The 17,394-nt window shown below is 53.0% G+C and overlaps 7 protein-coding genes across 7 annotated transcripts; 3 read left to right on the top strand and 4 right to left on the bottom strand.

The window, feature by feature from the left end:
* Positions 1-244: 244 nt before the first annotated feature.
* CCOS01_16299 (guanine nucleotide-binding protein subunit beta-like protein) lies at positions 245-1,801 on the bottom strand (the record flags this gene model as incomplete). Its single annotated transcript, XM_060464435.1, has 5 exons — positions 245-670; positions 893-1,210; positions 1,313-1,439; positions 1,629-1,666; positions 1,760-1,801. The coding sequence occupies 5 exons, from the start codon at positions 1,799-1,801 to the stop codon at positions 245-247; spliced, it is 951 nt and encodes a 316-aa protein (XP_060304931.1).
* A 1,038-nt stretch (positions 1,802-2,839) lies between these two features.
* On the bottom strand, positions 2,840-3,837 carry CCOS01_16298 (uncharacterized protein; the record flags this gene model as incomplete). Its single annotated transcript, XM_060464434.1, has 2 exons — positions 2,840-3,489; positions 3,549-3,837. The coding sequence occupies 2 exons, from the start codon at positions 3,835-3,837 to the stop codon at positions 2,840-2,842; spliced, it is 939 nt and encodes a 312-aa protein (XP_060304930.1).
* Positions 3,838-5,033: 1,196 nt separating this feature from the next.
* Positions 5,034-6,353, top strand: CCOS01_16297 (serine/threonine protein kinase; the record flags this gene model as incomplete). The annotated part of the gene is made up of 1 exon (XM_060464433.1): positions 5,034-6,353. One exon carries the CDS (start codon positions 5,034-5,036, stop codon positions 6,351-6,353), a length of 1,320 nt encoding a protein of 439 aa, XP_060304929.1.
* Positions 6,354-7,317: 964 nt separating this feature from the next.
* CCOS01_16296 (necrosis inducing protein) lies at positions 7,318-8,286 on the bottom strand (the record flags this gene model as incomplete). Its single annotated transcript, XM_060464432.1, has 2 exons — positions 7,318-7,981; positions 8,036-8,286. The coding sequence occupies 2 exons, from the start codon at positions 8,284-8,286 to the stop codon at positions 7,318-7,320; spliced, it is 915 nt and encodes a 304-aa protein (XP_060304928.1).
* Positions 8,287-9,244: 958 nt separating this feature from the next.
* Positions 9,245-9,983, top strand: CCOS01_16295 (uncharacterized protein; the record flags this gene model as incomplete). The annotated part of the gene is made up of 3 exons (XM_060464431.1): positions 9,245-9,729; positions 9,783-9,844; positions 9,898-9,983. 3 exons carry the CDS (start codon positions 9,245-9,247, stop codon positions 9,981-9,983), a joined length of 633 nt encoding a protein of 210 aa, XP_060304927.1.
* A 1,082-nt stretch (positions 9,984-11,065) lies between these two features.
* CCOS01_16294 (isochorismatase) lies at positions 11,066-13,891 on the top strand (the record flags this gene model as incomplete). The annotated part of the gene is made up of 1 exon (XM_060464430.1): positions 11,066-13,891. One exon carries the CDS (start codon positions 11,066-11,068, stop codon positions 13,889-13,891), a length of 2,826 nt encoding a protein of 941 aa, XP_060304926.1.
* A 572-nt stretch (positions 13,892-14,463) lies between these two features.
* Positions 14,464-16,312, bottom strand: CCOS01_16293 (serine hydroxymethyltransferase; the record flags this gene model as incomplete). The annotated part of the gene is made up of 5 exons (XM_060464429.1): positions 14,464-15,611; positions 15,673-15,810; positions 15,862-15,955; positions 16,059-16,115; positions 16,187-16,312. 5 exons carry the CDS (start codon positions 16,310-16,312, stop codon positions 14,464-14,466), a joined length of 1,563 nt encoding a protein of 520 aa, XP_060304925.1.
* Between the last annotated feature and the right edge of the window lie 1,082 nt (positions 16,313-17,394).

The raw sequence follows: 17,394 nt of genomic DNA, 5'->3' as shown, positions 1-17,394 counted from the left end.
ATCTTTTGATTTGGGCGTTACGGGTTCATGTCCGAGTCCTTTCGTGGGCTACCTATAAGCCAGCCATGCAGTCTCATCCCCAATTTTTCACAAATCGTTTTGACCCTGCGCATCCCGAAAGACATAACGAGGAAGCCAGCCTAGGACGCCCGCCATGATCTACCAAGAGAGCCCTTTCCCCACCACACTTCGTCACCATCATCGCATAACCCAGAGAGAGAACAGAAGAGAGCTTCACGCCCGTTTATGCTCTCGACATGACACCCCAGGCACGGATGATGTTGTCAGTGTAACCGGCGAACAGGGTCTGGCCATCGGCGGACCAGGCCAAGCTCACGCACTCAGGCTCACGGCTCTTCTTGCCGACAGCAGTGAACTCGGGCTTGAGCTCATCAACCTTGCTCTTCTTCTCAAGGTCGAAGATGATGATGCTGCTGGCGGTAGCAGCGCAGAGCCAGTAGCGGTTGGGGGAGAAGACAAGGGCGTGGATCTCGTCGTTGGCGTTGAGGGAGTAGAGGTGCTTGGACTCGTTAAGGTCCCAAAGCATGGTGGTACCGTCCTTGCCACCGGAGGCGCAGAGGGATCCATCGGGGGAGATGGTGACGGTGTTGATGTAGCCGGTGTGGCCGATGTGGTCAGTCTGCAGCTTGCAGGTGCTGAGCTCCCAGACCTAGAAATTTACCCTTGTCAGCCATTCTGATCTATGTGGAATTTTCCACAAGGCAAAAAATAAAAATTGAAGGTGCGAGATCAGGGCAATGGTGAATAGTGGTCTCATGGCCTGCACGGCAGGCTCTGAAGTAGCAAATACTTTGGTTGCAAGCATCACGTCGAATCGAGTTGTTGTGGCGACTTCTCCTGGAAAACATAGAAGGAGGTATTTGAAACTAACCTTGACGAGCTTGTCCCAGCCGGAGGAGACAATGACGGGGTTCTGGGGGTTGGGGCTGAAGCGGACGCAGGAAACCCACTCGGAGTGACCCTTCTCGGAGATGGTGTACTTGCAGTCACCGAGGGTGTTCCAGAGCTTGATAGTGCGGTCGCGGGAGCCAGAAACGATTTGTCTGTTGTCGGCGGAGAAGGAGACAGACAGAACGTCGTTGGTGTGGCCGACAAAGCGGCGGGTGGTGGTGCCGGTGGCAAGCTCCCAAAGGCGGAGAGTCTTGTCCCAAGAGGCAGACAGGGCGTAGGCGCCGTCCGAGGAGATAACCTATTTTCCTTCCCATCAGCCCAGAGTTCCCAGTGATCCTAGCCCCGCCAAAGAGGGCGAAGGAGATTCTTCGTAGAAATCGGAGGGGTTCGAGAGACGTACGCAGTCGGAGACGATGTGGGAGTGGCCCTTGAGGGAGCGCTTGGGGTAACCGTACTGGGACTCGTCACGGGTGAGGTTCCAGATGATCAGAGTCTTGTCACGGGAAGCGGACAGGAGCATGTTGGGGCTGTCGAAATGTTAGCGATTGCTGTCTTTCGAGATTCTTGGCCTCCTCCCCCGCCGCCGCCACTGTGCAAAGGCTCGCATGTCGTTGCCCATTTCGAAGAATCCCATCCTTCTCAAAAATCAACGTCGGCGGCAGCGGTAGCCAGGTAGGGGTGATCGCAAATGAAGAGGATTGTAGGAATGGTCGTACTTCTCCATGGAGGTAGCCAGGCTGGTGACCCAGCCATTCTGCAAAAAGCACCGCCGTCAGCCTCAAGCACAACGCAAAAATGACCGGCGCAACGCTGCGGCGTGCGGGCAAGTGAGACGACAACAACTTACGTGGCCCTCGAGGGTACCCTTGAGAATCAACTGCTCAGCCATTGGGAAATGAGGCAATCAGGTCGATTGAGTGGTGAGGGAAAGGTAGAAAGATTGGAGTTGATTCTGAGCGTCACACCTTTGACCCTTGGGGAGCTTGAGCTGAGATTCCGGATTTTGGGTGTGGGTGAAAAAAATTAGCAAACTTCGCTTAGGGCCTGGCAGGTGGAAAGAGCGCCAGCCTTGCTCCTGCTGCGCTTGGTGTGGGTAATCGAGGTGGGGCTCGAGCCAATGGGGATCGCTCGTAGCTACACTTCTTCTGAAATGCTGACACGAGGCTGATTGGCCCCATAGTCGAACAGAAAGGGACGGTACATTAGTACCAACCTCAGAAGAATGATAGCCATGTCCAATGTTTCGGGCCCATCACAGGAAGTTCAATTCTGCATGTCACTCGCTGCAGGGGCTCGCACAATAGCAGCTGTTCACCTATCTTTGATCGCAATATGACAAGTCCATGACTGGCGAACTTCCCGCAGATGTACGCGTTTCTCATTCAGATGTGGTCTCCACGAACCCAAAGCTCACTCTCACGACTTGAATCAAATAAATGCCAACGCTCCCGACTCTCGTCCATGACCACTGTTGTATCCTCGGTTTCTCCTAGTCACATCATAACCTTTTATGCGGGGAGCTACTGCTAAGCGCTCTGGGATTACTGATAAAACTAAGGGTAATCTTGATGATTCGCTAGCTGCCTACGCAAAGTTTCTCACAGCTTTGCTTTTATCCATGCGGTCGCTGTAAAGTGCTCAACCGGATAATCGTATGATCCTCCTCCTGCGTCCCATCTTCATTCTCGGTCAAGAAATGATGTAATCTGCTGGAACTCGTCCACACGATGAAATACCCAAACGCCTTGCTGAATGCATGTCCATTTCCCAAAACAACCAATTCCTGTGTCTGCCTTGACTGGCACCCGACACACTGGCCTATGCAACCCAAGCCCATAAGTTCTGATCATTGCTCATCCTTTTTGATTATGTGGTCGTCCTTGGAAGCACTGGACTCGCGCTTCCGGCCTCTACCGAGAGAGGACGACTAGCTTTGCCCGGCGGCTCGTTTGCTTTGTCGCTGCACTTCCCTGCGCAAATGCCGGGCGTCCGAGTTGACAATCATGCTATGATCGGCAATCTCGAGTTGTTGGCCGGTGGCGCCGCCTTCCTTTTTTACGAAGCCTTCCATAGCGGCAGCCCAAAGCGAATAGCGCTCCTTGGTCATAGGATCGCGCTCCGACAGAGATCTGATTTCCTTCTGCTTTCGGACCTTTGCCGCTCTGACCAGGCCTCGAAGGGCCTCCTCTCCTTGCTTCGAGGCCTTGGCCGCCTCTTCCCTTGTCTTTTGGGGGTCACGACCGTTGTCATCTTCCTTGGGTGTGTATTTGTAGGTATGTTTGCTGGGAAAGTCGGGGAAGGACTTTGGTATGTACGACTTGGCTTCCTTCTCGGGCTTGCCGCTCAGCTCCTCGCCGAGGAGAGGTAAAGTTGTGTACGCATCCGGATCATCGACCAAAGGATTAAAATATTCCACGTCTAGCTTCGCTTTTGGTACGGGATGACGGAGGTGAGGCCTCAGCGCCTTCGTCTTCAGAGTGTAGCGTCGCATCGTGGACTCGAAGTCCGCTGGAGTCGGCTGCTCCCTTCGTGCTGCTAGAGCGACACGTTTGGCATCGGCGATCATGGAGGCCATGTCTGGACGTCGAGTCAGCGCCGAAAAGCATCAGTTTTCACACAACGTCTCGTAATCTCACAGGTCTCTACGGCCCCCAAGAAGCCCTGCATCGCTTCCGGGGTAGCGGAATCAAAGCCAACTTGCTGCAGTGCCAGTCCTATACTTCTTTCGAGGCCACTTTTTGCTTGATAATCCAAAGAAGGAATGGTGACTTTGGTCGCGCCAGGCAGGCTTGGCTCTTCATCGTCGGCGGCATGGTAACTTTTTGCTGCGTCGCTATTCGTCTTCTGTCTTTTGATGATTGGGTTCTCATCTTCACTAGACGAGCTCCGCTTGATCGGAGTCGTTGCCGCGGAAGGTGAAGACATGGCCGACGTCGAACAGAGCTCGAGGGTGATGGAGGCGTGTCACGGCGAGGTCGCAAATGTACGCGCAGATGTCAAGAACAGAAGAGTCTGGACACTTCTATAGATTGAGGTAGAGAAATGCGCGACGGTAATGTATACGGCGCGCGCTCCAAATGTTGGATCTGGGCCTTGGGCGAGGAAGACGCGATGTCGGTGGGAGGAGGTTGTTCGAGGTCCGAGATTCGAGATTGTTTGCGCCTCGGACGGAAGGTACATGAGCTAAGCTAGGTACCTAAGGTAGGTAGGTACGTTGCCCGCGAGAATGGGTACGTACCGATGAATGAGAAAAAAAAAAGGGATTTGGGATGAGGCTCTTTCTCAGTCTTTCTGGGGCTCGGCAGTTGCCCCGCGGCTTACCATCCACTGTAATCGGACTTGCATCCACCCTTCGGGACCCCTTTCAGCGCCTAGGGGCCCTAAGCCAATCATGGATGGGTGATGGATGACCTGGACATCAACACCCAAGGTGGACGTCCAACACTTTTACCAGAAAAAGGAAACGACTCGGGAAGAGATCATTTATCTCGATGACATTTATCTCTTCATCGCATTACTGACCACTCGCAAGCCTAGAGCGGTGTTTTTCCGCGTTAGATCCCAAAGTACGATCTCGTCGCAAGATGTGGCATCATCAAACCACGTACTATCCAAGGGGAGGTCTCTGAGCATTTTTGTCATTCACTTTACCTCAGGTACTCTCATTACTATTCTCAAGTCAAAAATGCACTGCCTTATGCATTTACATTTTCTCAGAGACACAGAGGATACTGTCTAGCGACAAAAAGCTCGCCCTTTGTCTTTCAGCTAGGTAATAGCAGGCACACGTGTAAAACAGGAGGACTTCGTATCTTTACTCACCTTACCCTACATAGTCTAATTAATGCAGGGAGACCCATCTCAGCCAGCCTGTGCTCACTATCTTATCTGAGTCAAGCGCCTCGATGCACCCCTTTCACGACCCAACAATAGACTTCCTCATAATTTCAATGTCCTAGTGTTCAGAAGCCTTCGTAACTTGTGTCGCTCTCTTTTGCCTTTGTCGTTGTCTTTGCTTCCTTAACCCTCTCCGAACTGGCTTAGGGATGGGATTGGGTTTCTACCTGTCACTTCGGTAACACCAAATAAAATCGCTCACCCGTCCAGTGGCTATTGCAATAATGCAGGATCTTGAAACTCTGCGCAATGGAGGCTATCGCGGCCAAGGTCTGCAAAAGCTCAAAATCACCGGCACTTTAGACCATTTCCCCTCGGAAATCCTAGATCTAGCTGAAACCCTCGACCATCTTGACCTCTCCGGGACCGGGATTTCTGTTCTCCCCGATGACTTCAGCAGGCTGCGCAAGCTCAAGGTCGCCTTCTTTTCCGACTGCCGGTTCGCCGTGTTTCCCAAACAGCTATCAGAGTGCCCCGAACTGGATATGGTGGCATTCCGCTCCAACGGCATGACGACTATCCCAGAAGGTTCCTTGCCACCCAAGCTGCGTTGGCTTATCCTCACGAACAATAGCATCGAGGCACTGCCCCGAAGCATCGGCCGCTGTTCTCGGCTCCAAAAGTGCATGCTTGCCGGCAACAATCTCACAAGCCTCCCGGATGACATGGCGGTCTGCAGTAAACTTGGCCTACTCCGCCTCTCCGCCAATAACTTCTCTGACTTGCCAAAATGGCTGTTTGAACTCCCCGAACTCGCCTTTCTGTCTGTTGCCGGCAATCCCTGTTGCTCGATCAGTCTCGAGGAGGAGCTTGCTCTGCTGCGCAAAGTGGACTGGGAGGATGTTGAAATGAGGGAGTTGCTGGGCCACGGAGCCTCTGGCGATATCTTCAAAGCGAGGTGGATGCTCGCCGACTCGGTGGTAGAAGAGGTAGCCGTGAAGCTGTTCAAGGGGGAGGTGACGAGCGATGGGACACCGCTAGATGAGATGGGCGCCTGCCTGGCAGCAGGTTCGCACGACAATCTCATCAGCACATTGGCCAGCATCAAGGGCCATCCAGAGAAGCACGGCCTCATCATGCAGCTCATTCCTCCCCATTATCAGAGTCTCGGCCTGCCGCCTTCCTTGGATACTTGCACTCGAGACCGGTATGCACCAGGCAAGAAATTGTCAGTCAAGGTTATTCTTGAGCTTTTGGGTGGCGTTGCCGCAGCTGCTCTTCACCTTCACAGCCGGAAAGTTTCTCACTGCGATCTATATGCGCATAACATTCTCTTCAACGATCACGGACACGCTTTGTTGGGCGACTTTGGCGCAGCGACGATCTACGAGCACCTCGGCAGATTCAACTTTGAGAAGCTGGAGATACTTGCATTCGCTCACCTCATTGATGACATGATTGGTGTTGCTCATGTCGAGGAGAGTGGTGAAAGAAAGCAGATTCTACAACGCTTGCGGGAGTTACACATCCGCTGCTCCAACTCAGTCGTCTCTGAGAGACCTACCTTTGCTGGCGTCGTCGATTCTCTCCAGGCATTGGCATGAACCCCAACAGCCTGAAAAGGCGATCTTAGCCTGTTGTTTCGGCCTCTGGGGTTCCATGCGGCGAGATATGCATGGCGGGTCCAAGAGAGGTTTCTAGGCAAGGACACATCAGCTGTGCAGGTGCGAACTTCACCTGAAGTTGAGTAGATGGAGTCTTCATAATGAATAGAAGCAAGAGATACGACGGGGATGAGGCATGGGGCTATAGAGTTAGACATAACCTAGACTTAGACGCATTTAGATTTCATCCAAAACAATACTTAGAGTAACCATCTTCATTCAGTTAGCTTTTCTTTGAAGAGTCGCCAGGTGGAAAGATAATGCGATTGAGGTTCATTACTTGGATAAGTTTCGGGACTTCTGCAATTGTTAGCAGACTGTTGAGCTTTTCTGTTAAGTTTGCGGTCATGACTGATGTGTAGTACAGAGACCCGGCTGGTGAAAGTAGACACCTGGAGTGCTTGTCTTCACATAGTTGAGGTGCTGTTCATTAATGGAGTAGGATTTAACACCCGTATGATAGGTTACTTCTAACGATACGAAACTTCTACCCTTCCTAGCCCGACTTTCAAGATGACGACAAGGTATGCCAGCCTCCTAAATCCTACTCCGTCACGCCCGTCTTCCGCTTCAATGTGAGCTGATCAGAGGTGCACCTGTTTTATGGCAACTACAAAAAAGGACTCTCGACGGACAATGAAGACAGATGGCATGTCTTGGGAGTTGAGATAAACCCATACACGGTATCCTCGGATGCTCTTTATCTTTCGTGAACATTAGTTGAGAGTTTGGGTAATAATAGTCAGATCAATGTGTATCAAACATGTGTTTATGAGATCAAATTGATTTATAGAAAGCGAGCACGCATGGCTACCACGACTGTACACTGCTCTAGTAAATTTTGCCTAGTCATACATGCCATCTGTGTACAATATTCGGCGCAGCAGGGAAGACAAGCAGTTCATCAGCGAAGACCGTCGTCAGTAGGTTCCGCAACCGGGGCTGTGGAAGTCGGTAGGGCCTCACCAAAGTCCGGGTCGATTTCGGACTGAGGCGGGTCGTCGGATCCGCAATCCTGGCCAGTTGGCACGTCTTTGTAAAAGACGTCGGAGTAGGCGGCATCCAGGAAGTTCTGGAAATTGTTATCGCTGAAGGGAACTTTGGTGTGCTCGTACTGCATGCCATTGAACTGCTCCTTGACGAGACCGGGGAGGCTCTGCCAGCCCACCAGAGGGGGTCTCAGAGCACCGTCCGGGCCTGAGCTGGAGGGGAAGATGGGTTGGCCAGCATCGTACGCCACGATAGGGTGAGTCCCAAGGCCGTACTCATCATCGGTGAAGAGGGTGTTGGACCTGGTGGTGTCGAAGTTGCCGGGGCTGGTAGAGTAGCTCACGCCACGACGAGAGAAAACTCTGGCATCATCCGGGCATGTGTCAAAAGCAAGCCAGACGACAACAGTCAGCCAGTGATGTCGATGCTGCTCTTCTTTCCCCTGGACCTTGGGCAAATAGTAGCTGTATAAGACCGCCCATCTATCATGGGATTTTCCGACTCGTGAGTATGTTTGACCGGATTGCTTGAAGTCGCGGCAATCACCGCCGGCGTCACCGGTAGGCTTCAAGCCTCTCCTGGTAGGCGATTGAGATCAGCGAATGCAGCTTTTGCTAGCAGTAATTACCTACCCATGATTGCCGTCGACATCGACTGCAGGGTACGGGATACAGCCGTGCCATGAATATAGGAAGGGCGCGAATTTGAGCTCAATGTCGCCGAGCAGGTCCTCGTCGGCACGCGGACGGAGCGCGATGATTTCATTGTGGTTTTTCCATTTGTCGCCGAATGCTATGTCTTTGCCGCGGGGCAGTAGACTTGAGGTGGCTAGGCCTAACAGGGGAAGGAGATGGAGGAGAGAGAGGAGAGGATGAGACAGCATTGTGATGAGACGAGCCGAGTTGATGCTTCATACAGGATTCTTGGTGAGAGAAAACTAGGATAGACGGAAGATTATAAAGAGTAAACAGCTATGGGCTTCAACTGTCAGTGTTGAAAACATTCTTACCTCCCGATCATTCCAGGGACTGACTAAGAGCAAACCGGAGTCGTGATTTTGCCCAGACGAGTTATAGCACCCGGATATTACCACCGGTGCTTTGGGAGCAGAAATTGTATATCAAGGTGAGTATGATCGTCTTGGTGTGAAGGCTAAAATAAGTGCTGTGAGTTGTTGAATCCTTTTTTGAGTGCTAGAGTGTAATTGTGGTTCCACCTTTTCCAAGATTGAAATGAATTGTCTAGTCATTTGCAGTATCCGGGCTCATGTTCGCCCAATTGATCAGGTAATGATTATATCTCACTGCCGCTGCCCGTCAATAGATCACTGACAGCCAAGCGCGCCGTGCCAACTTCGTCTTCAGCGCTCCGTCCATTATTCACGCAACTGCCGGCCTTCTATGTGACTGAGTGTATCTCTGCATCGCGCTCTAAATCATCTTAAAAAGCATGCTGTACTTGGACTAAATCGTTCTGACAGCTGTATTCAGCCTTTTTCAAATAAGCGCGCATGGGTGGCCGGGAAAGCGAGCATAGGTAAGGGTTTCCGAATTGAATGCCGGGAGCACCGGCGACTCCGGTGGACACGGAGCCGGCAGTGCGGGTCACCGACCAAGGGACACCTGATCCATGACCGGGCCCTTATATTCACTCAACTTACTTAGATATCCTACTCAGCGTGCAAAACTTAATCCAAGATTGTTCATTGAGCCAAGTGCGCTTCCCAATTTCGGGCCATCCGAGAGGAGTTCAACTATGCGAGGAGGAAGAAAATGGACTCGTATAATCGAGTTATAAAACTTAAACGCTTTGCCGGCCATTAAGGTGTGTTTCCAAGCCGAATGATTTCTCTCTCCAAAGAGCATCACATTGCAATCATGAAATTCTTCGCCCTCTTTACCTACTGCACCGCGGCGATCGCCAGCGTTGTGCCTCTGGCCACGGACCTGACCAATGTCGATGTACAAGTTCGCAACGCTGGCGAAGTATTCGAAACGGCTGATTCGGTGTCTTTGGCGAAGCTCCTCTCGCGCGACTCGGCGAGTGCCTACGAAGAGGCTAGGCGGGCCGCTGGACGTAGCCTCTCCGCCGGCACCTACTACTACTTCATGAACTGCAACGAGATGGTCGAAGGCGACTACAACCGTGCTACAACAAACAAGGGGCGCTGGATGATGGACACCTATTCTTGCTCTCATGTTGGTCTCGTCGTGGGCAAGACTTCGTGGCTGGGGCGCAAATTCAAGGCGCATTATATACACATCAGGACGTTCTCTGATGGCCTTGGCCAAACCCACCACGATTACAACCCTTATGAGCACCAGAGGTATGCATGCTCTTCGAAGGGAGCGATGTCTCATCAACGCTGACGATTCACAGACTCATTTGGGGTGGTAAAACCACGGAATCCAAGGCCAATCTTAACAGGTTGGTCGATGCTGGTGAGTTTGATTACCTGTGTAGGCTCACTGAAGATTACTGACATCCATCCCAGGTAGAAGCTGGCTCAATGGAGCGATGGTGATCACCGAGGAACACAACTGTATGGCGCATTACGAGTATCTCGCCAGTCTACTCTAAGGAGTTGTCACTTCTCCTGTCTCGTGCTATGGGGCAAAGGAGGACTGACTGGCGGTCGTGCTGGAAAAGGAGTGCGGCGTCGAACCGTGACCGACACGATTAATTAGCGTAATCAACCACCAATCCCCGTTTTCTTGTCTTTCCGTGATACAATTTGTACCTCCGTCACGACTATTGATTATTGGAGTTATCCGCCCGGCCTACAGCGTGCTCAATTTCCCTCAACGTGGCCCGCACGCCGTCCGTTCCTCTAAGCATGGCCTGGGAAAAGTTGAACCTCTCATCTTCCCCACCGGCAGGAACCCCAGCTTGCCCCGCGAAGAGCCGTTATATAGCTGGAATTTGCCATAGTATCTCTATATAGCACTCAGTCTAGCCCGAGATCGCGAGCTGAGATCCCCGAATGAAGAATTTTATACCAGGCGGAAGTCGTTCGAAAATGAGAAGACACAAAATAGCTTACTGCTGGGCTGGCGTATCACATTCGCGGCCCCGCTGTTCATAGGTCGCTACCTACCTACCTAGGTAGCTCCCCGCTGGACCCACTTCCATATCGGACGAGAGCCGATTCGAGCAGGCGCCCAACCCAATGCCCTGCGCTTCAACCCTCAGTTGCACGATTACGGTCTCGCCCAATTCAAAGACTCACTTCACCGGCTCAGACTTCATCAACCTTCGAGTGCGATGCTCGGTACGTAATAATACGCTACCGAGGACACAGCATATCTTCACGACGACTTATCAGAAAGCCCTCGGCCTCTGTCCCGCTTGCTTTCCTTACGGTATCCTCTCTTCACTCACCGTACGGTCACTCTCGGCCCCAATTCTACATACGACCAAGACAGCGAACTGATGAAGCCTGCAGCATTTTGTGTACTGGAAACAGCGGCATCTTGGCAGTACCGAGGTGATTGGTTTTCCGACATTGGATAAGCTTATGGGATAATTTACTGCACTTCAACCAACTCGATAAACCCAATTCGAGAGAAGGAAAGGCAGGGAGGTCCCGTCGCCCTGAACACCATCTGATATTCACCACCCGGTCACCATCACAAGTCTGGCCTGGTCCAACTCCCGCCAAGATGTTTCCTTTCGATGTGACCGCCATGCCCACGCTACCGACGCGCAAGGGTCTGTTGGTGATTGACTTCAACAACGATTTCATGTCTGCCGACGGCGCCCTACCAGTCACAAACGGCAACGAACTAATCACACGTACCCTAGAGCTGGTAAAGGCCTTCCGCAAAGTCGGCGATATTATCTGGGTGCGCAGCGAATTCGACAAGTATCGCCTTGCCGCGGGGGAACAGATCTGGGCTACCGACACAATCCCCAAGCCCAAGATTCTCGAGTCCCGTGCTAGAAGAAGGATTGGAGGCGCATCTAAGCAAGCGCCCGAAGAAACTTTCGATGCCGACCCGGAGGCTTTCCTCAGCCAACCTGGACCCAAAGTCGTTCGCTCTGGCACCCCTGGTGCCGATTACCCCGCCGCCGTCAAGGAAGCAATCGGCAAGAGGGATATCAACTTGTCCAAGTCACATTACTCGGTCTTTTCCTCCGGCCAGTTGATCCAGATGATGCGCGTCAAGTTCGTCCACGAGCTTTATATTTGCGGATCGCTCACCAATATCGGCGTCCACGCCTCAGCTATGGATGCCGCCACGTTCGGCTATTCCATCACCTTAGTCGAAGACTGTTGTGGTTTCCGCTCCGATGTACGTCACAACGCTTCATTAACCAAGCTTGTCGAGGTGACGGGCTGCGAGGTGATGGAGAGTGAGGCTGTCATTAAGAAACTGCAGCCCAAATCCGAGTCAAAGCCGGCGGCCCCGTCATCACCCGTCGTGCCCAAGAGGATCGCGGAAGCCAGTGGTGTTAAAACGCCGCCCTCGGCTGATTCGTACAAGACGAAACTCGAAGAGCAGTTGGCCAATCTTTCAATCAAAACTTTAAAGTCCTCAGCAAGCAAGCCTCCCATCTCACGCCCACGCCGAGACTTGTCAGGCCTGGGCTGTGCAACCGCTTCCGATGTTTTGGAGGTGGATGTGGACGCGGGTCCAGTCAGTGACTCAGACGACAAAGAGGTTCACAAACGATCAAAGAGTCCGATGGTAGGCAAGGGCAGTCTGGAAATAGAAGTAGACACAGACTCGGTACCGGAGAAAACACCTATAAAGAAGCAACAACTTCCTAAGAAAATCGCCGGCGAGAAAGCATCGTCCACGTCCGACATTGAACTCGAGCCAGACTCAGGCCCGGATTTAGAGCCAGAACCAGCCAAAAAGCCTGTTGTCATGAACGATAAAATCGAGGTCGATGACTCACCGCACGCTACCGAACCTCTATGCGAGGGTGACACCACCGTCATTCACAATATACTCCCTTCGACCATGGCCGAGTGCATCTTCGAGAAGGTGAGAGACGAGGTCTCATGGCAGAGAATGTCCCACCAGGGCGGTGAGGTCCCTCGGTTGGTCGCCGTGCAAGGCGAAGTAGCCGACGATGGAAGCATGCCAGTATATCGGCATCCCTCAGACGAATCACCTCCCCTCTTCCCCTTCACCCCTACAGTACAGAAGATCAAGGCAGAGGTCGAGAAGGAGCTCGGGCATCCGCTGAACCACGTGTTGATCCAGTTCTACCGCAGCGGCACCGACTACATTTCCGAGCACAGCGACAAGACCCTGGATATCGTCAAGGGATCGTACATTGCCAACGTCAGCTTGGGTGCGGAGCGCACGATGGTGTTCAGGACCAAGAGGCGGGACAAGGACCCGTCCGGCACCGCAACGCCGTCGGGCGAGGTCTCTCTGCAGCGGCAGGTTTGCCGTGCCAAGCTGCCGCATAACTCTCTCTGCCGCCTAGGCCTGGCGACGAACGGTCGATGGCTGCACGCCATCCGCCAGGACAAGAGGATGGATCGAGACAAGACGCCTCCCGAGTTGGCTTTTGACGGCGGACGCATCTCGCTCACCTTTAGACAAATTGGCACCTTTTTGGACCGGGATAGCGCCCTGATTTGGGGTCAGGGGGCCACCAGCAAGAACAGAGAGACGGCTCAAACGGTCATCAACGGTCAGTGCCCACAGGCCGTCGACATGGTCCACGCCTTTGGCACCGAAAACCACTCATCTGACTTCGACTGGGACAAGTTTTATGGCAAGGGTTTCGATGTTCTGCACATGAGCACTTCGCCGCGCCTCTGCGCCTCGGCTGATCCTATCACCAACATGCGTATCGCCCTAATGTTAGCCGAGTACGGCATCTCGTACGGCAAGGGAAGCATTTCGCCGTCCTTCAACTGGAAGGACAGCAATACCGGCGGCAAGGATCTAACCGCTATTTCTGCATCGCTGCCGATTCGATTCGTCGACAATGACGTAGCAAAATCCACGGTTCAGGGCGAGTTGGCCATTATGCTCTATCTGGATTCCGTATACGGCTCCGAAAAGAAGGAAGCGGCAGATAAGTCGCAAATAGATGTTGCGAAAACATTCACACGTTTCCAGGATGGCCTTGCGCTCCTCGACAAGTGGCGAGGGCTCGAGAAGGACAGCAAGTCAGGAAAGCGTGACCTCGCACCTTTGAAGAGAGAACTCGCCACCTGGGAGGGATATGCAGGTGAGGCCGACTTCATTGCGGGCTCTAGTATGTCGTTGGCCGACTTTGCAGTATGGCCGGTGTTACACGAAATCTCCAAGGACGCCAACACCGAAAGTCTGGAAGCGACCAAGAAGCTGAAGGCGTACTACGAGAGAATCAAGTCCACCGAGTCTGCCGCCAAGGTCCTTGATGCAACCCAACCTGATACCACTGGGGCTGTATCGGCGGACCCAAAGACTGAAAGTGTGATCGAGGCATCAAAGCCGAGTGAGAGTCCCTCAGGCGAGAAGTTGCAGAAAGACTGAGCTACCAAGGGCGGTTTCAGGATGCAGGGCGAGCTTCGAGGACGAAGTGTTTAGATAGCGGACATCGCATACTTGATAGCTTTGAATAGTTCCAATTACACTTTGTAGCCATGCACTGTCCTTCCTTTCTCACAGCTCTGGTCTTAATAGTTTACCTTTTCCGTGAACGGCTTGGTTATGTGAGAGACATAAGTTTACGAAATGTCACAACCATCATTGAATAAAGCACGAATTTAAGAACGGATTTTCCTGCAACTGCAATTTCTATTCCACCATCTCGTTGAGGATGGTCAAGTTTTGTCAACGCTGATTGGTCTGTGCAAGCCCCCCTAAACGATGCATATGCAGTTTGGGGGAAGTGGGTACCCTCACGGATATAGACCCGTATTTGATATGAAAATCAGTAAGGCTGGATGGAACGATGAGACCGAAATCGTTCTCGCAAAGCCTGTCCTCATCAAGAATGCCCCCATAGAACGCCGTAAAGGAAGAAGAGATCCCGTGCCCAGTGCCCATTTCACGACGAGTTTCCATGAACTATAAGCTCGTCGGAGCTGGTCTCATCGCATCGCTTAAGAAGAGTGGGCGTCCCACGGCAAAGGGTAAGTGCCCACCCAGTCGGCCACCTCGGACCTCAACTGAACAATCTCGGGATCGTTCTCACCATCACCAAGATGCTGCATGTAGTGTCTCAACAGACCAGGCTTCTTCTCTCCCTTCTCCTCGGCCGCCTTCTTGGCGCTCTTGTTGACGCGAATAGCGATGGTGACGGCGCGGTCAATAATGTCGGCCACGCGGCTGAAGTCCTCCTCAGTGAAAGCTCTCGTCGTCATGGCTGGCGTACCGATGCGCAATCCACCAGGCACAAGTGCCGACTTGTCACCTGGCACGGTGTTCTTGTTGGCAGCAACACCAACGAGCTCCAGCACACGCTCAACGCGGCTGCCATCGATGCCCTGTGGCTTGAGGTCCACAAGAATAAGGTGGTTGTCGGTGCCGCCGGAGACAATGCTGTAGCCCAAGCCTCCCTTCTCCTTGGGAGCACCCAGTCTCTGGGATAGCGCCTTCGCGTTGGCCAGAACTTGAGACTGGTAGGCCCGGAACTCAGGGGCTTGAGCCTGCTTCAAGGCAACGGCCAAGGCGGTGATAGTGTGGTTGTGAGGGCCACCCTGGTGGCCGGGGAAGACGGAGGCGTTGATGGGGCCCTCGAGGTTGTACATTTCGTCCTCCTTCTTGGCATTCTGGCGACGCACTCCCTTGCGGAAGAAAATCATGGCGCCACGAGGTCCTCTCAGACTCTTGTGACTTGTAGTGGTGACGATATCGGCATAGTCGAACGGGCTGGGCATCACCTTGGCTGCCACCAGGCCAGAGATGTGGGCCATATCGGCCACGAGGTAGGCGTTGGTCTTGTCACAGATCTCGCGGAAGCGCTGGTAGTCGATCAAACGGCTGTACGCGCTGGCTCCTGCGACAATGATCTTGGGTCGGTAGAGCATAGCAAGCTCCTCCAACTTGGCGTAGTCGATTTGTCCAGTAGCCTCGTCCAGCCTGTAGGGGACTGTTTCGAAGTACTTTGAAATGGCGGAGATCTTCTTAGTCGGTGTCTGGTAGCCGTGCGACAAGTGACCACCGTGAGGCAGGTCCAGACCCATAAGGCGATCGTGGGTGTCCATCAACGCCGAATAGACGTACAAGTTGGCCGGGGCACCGGACAGAGCTAGAAGAAGGTGTAAGTAAATGCGTAGGAAGCGGGTTCCTGTGTTGTAAGCTGAGCGCACCTTGAACATTGACACCCCATTGCTTTGAGTCGAGACCGAATGTATCAAGAGCACGCTGCTGGCAGAGACGCTCTGACTGGTCGATGAATTCGTTGCCGCCATAGTATCTTGCGCCAGGATAACCCTCGGAGTACTTGTCTTGGAAATAGTCTTAGCTTCCGTCACATCTGGAGCCAGCAATGGACATACTCTGCATCACACTGCCCAAGGCATCGAGGACGGCCTGGGAGGTGAAGTTCTCCGAGGGAATGAGGTTGATGAAGTGCTTCTGTCTGGTTTTCTCCTACGTATTTCCAACCGTGTCAGCGGATATGTCGTATGGGAGCATCCTCGGCGCACAGGTTTGTGTGCTGGGAAGCTATCGGTGGGCTTGGGCGGGCTCGTACCTTTTCGATAATGTCGTAGACGGCGGGGTCAGCCTGCTGAAGCTTGGCTGCCAGCAGCTGTTGGTTGCAGAGTCAGTTGAGTAACGTTCCCGTTTGTATGCAACCGCGATAGGGGCAGCTATGCGCACCTGTTGCTGGCCCTCCAAGCTCTTGGTCGAGATGAATCGCCTCACGCCACCTGCGCAGGGAACTGACGCCGCCTTCGGCAGGAAGCGGGAAGCACGAGCTGTGCCTCGAAATGCTGGAAGTGACATGACGCCGGTATGACGAAGGAACTGTGAAATAAGAAATCAATTGCCTGTTCCAAGAGTTGTTGTGAAGCTTGAAAAAGGTTGGAGGATGCGAAGGAGAATAAGTTGGGGGGTGAGACGAAGTTGGTGGCGGTTAAGGAAGGAAGGCGGTCGACATACTAGTGAATAAGGTAGGGACGGAGCTTACAACTACAAACCAATTGACCCAGCTACAACAATACCATGATGTAGCGGCGGCGGGCGTGCACAGGCATGAGGAGACCGCGGTACATAAGGACCTGGGGATTGGGGGGTTTCGGGGGACAACTGCCGCTGCTTCAGGCGGAATGTGACCCGAGAACCATGAAGCAAAGCAAAGCGCCCGGTGTGGTGGCCGAGCTGCTCAGTGCTTGTGTTGGTGGTTGGCGGTTGGAGCCGGGGTTCGGCTCAACTTCCGACCTCGCACTTGTCCGTCGTGCACTGCATTCCAACTTCCATCCTGCTAGCCATCCTGCGCTCCGCGCTGCGCGCTTATCAGCACTTATCGCATCGGCCCATCGTTGTGGGACAAGAAACACACCCGAGGCACTGATATCGTTCCAAGCCTTCAAGGACCTTTGGCATCCGTCCTCCGTGGAAAGTTGAGAACGTTGAGCTGAACACGCACGGACCCCTCGGTAGCGACCCGCCGCGCTTGCCCCAGCCCCACAATCTCTACCCTTTTTCAAGGCCGCGTTGTGAGTTCGAGCTTTTCCTTTCCCTTCTTCTCTTCTTTACAACTAAATTGGAGATGACGAGCACGCTTATTGTCACATCAGCTCTTCCGCTTCGGCGGGTGCATGATGAAATGTTCTGGCGTCCTCACCACCTTTTTTCAGGACAATATGAAACAATCTGATCCAATCCATGTTGTGCTTCTTTACTCATCTGTTTACCTTGTCTTTGAAAAATTTCAACCTTTTCCATCCTAACTCTTTGTCGGACGCGACGGACACGGTTTTAGAACTACATTCCATCTTTGCCGCCATCAGATAGAATCAATGTTAGGGAAAAAAACGTAACTCGGAATGCCATCGGGGATGGGGATCCTGGCGAGTGCCACGGAC

Source organism: Colletotrichum costaricense, assembly GCF_030867565.1.
Source record: "Colletotrichum costaricense strain IMI 309622 chromosome Unknown Scaffold_29.1, whole genome shotgun sequence".
Taxonomy (NCBI): Eukaryota; Fungi; Ascomycota; class Sordariomycetes; order Glomerellales; family Glomerellaceae; genus Colletotrichum; species Colletotrichum costaricense.
This window is presented reverse-complemented; position numbering and strand designations above follow the sequence as displayed.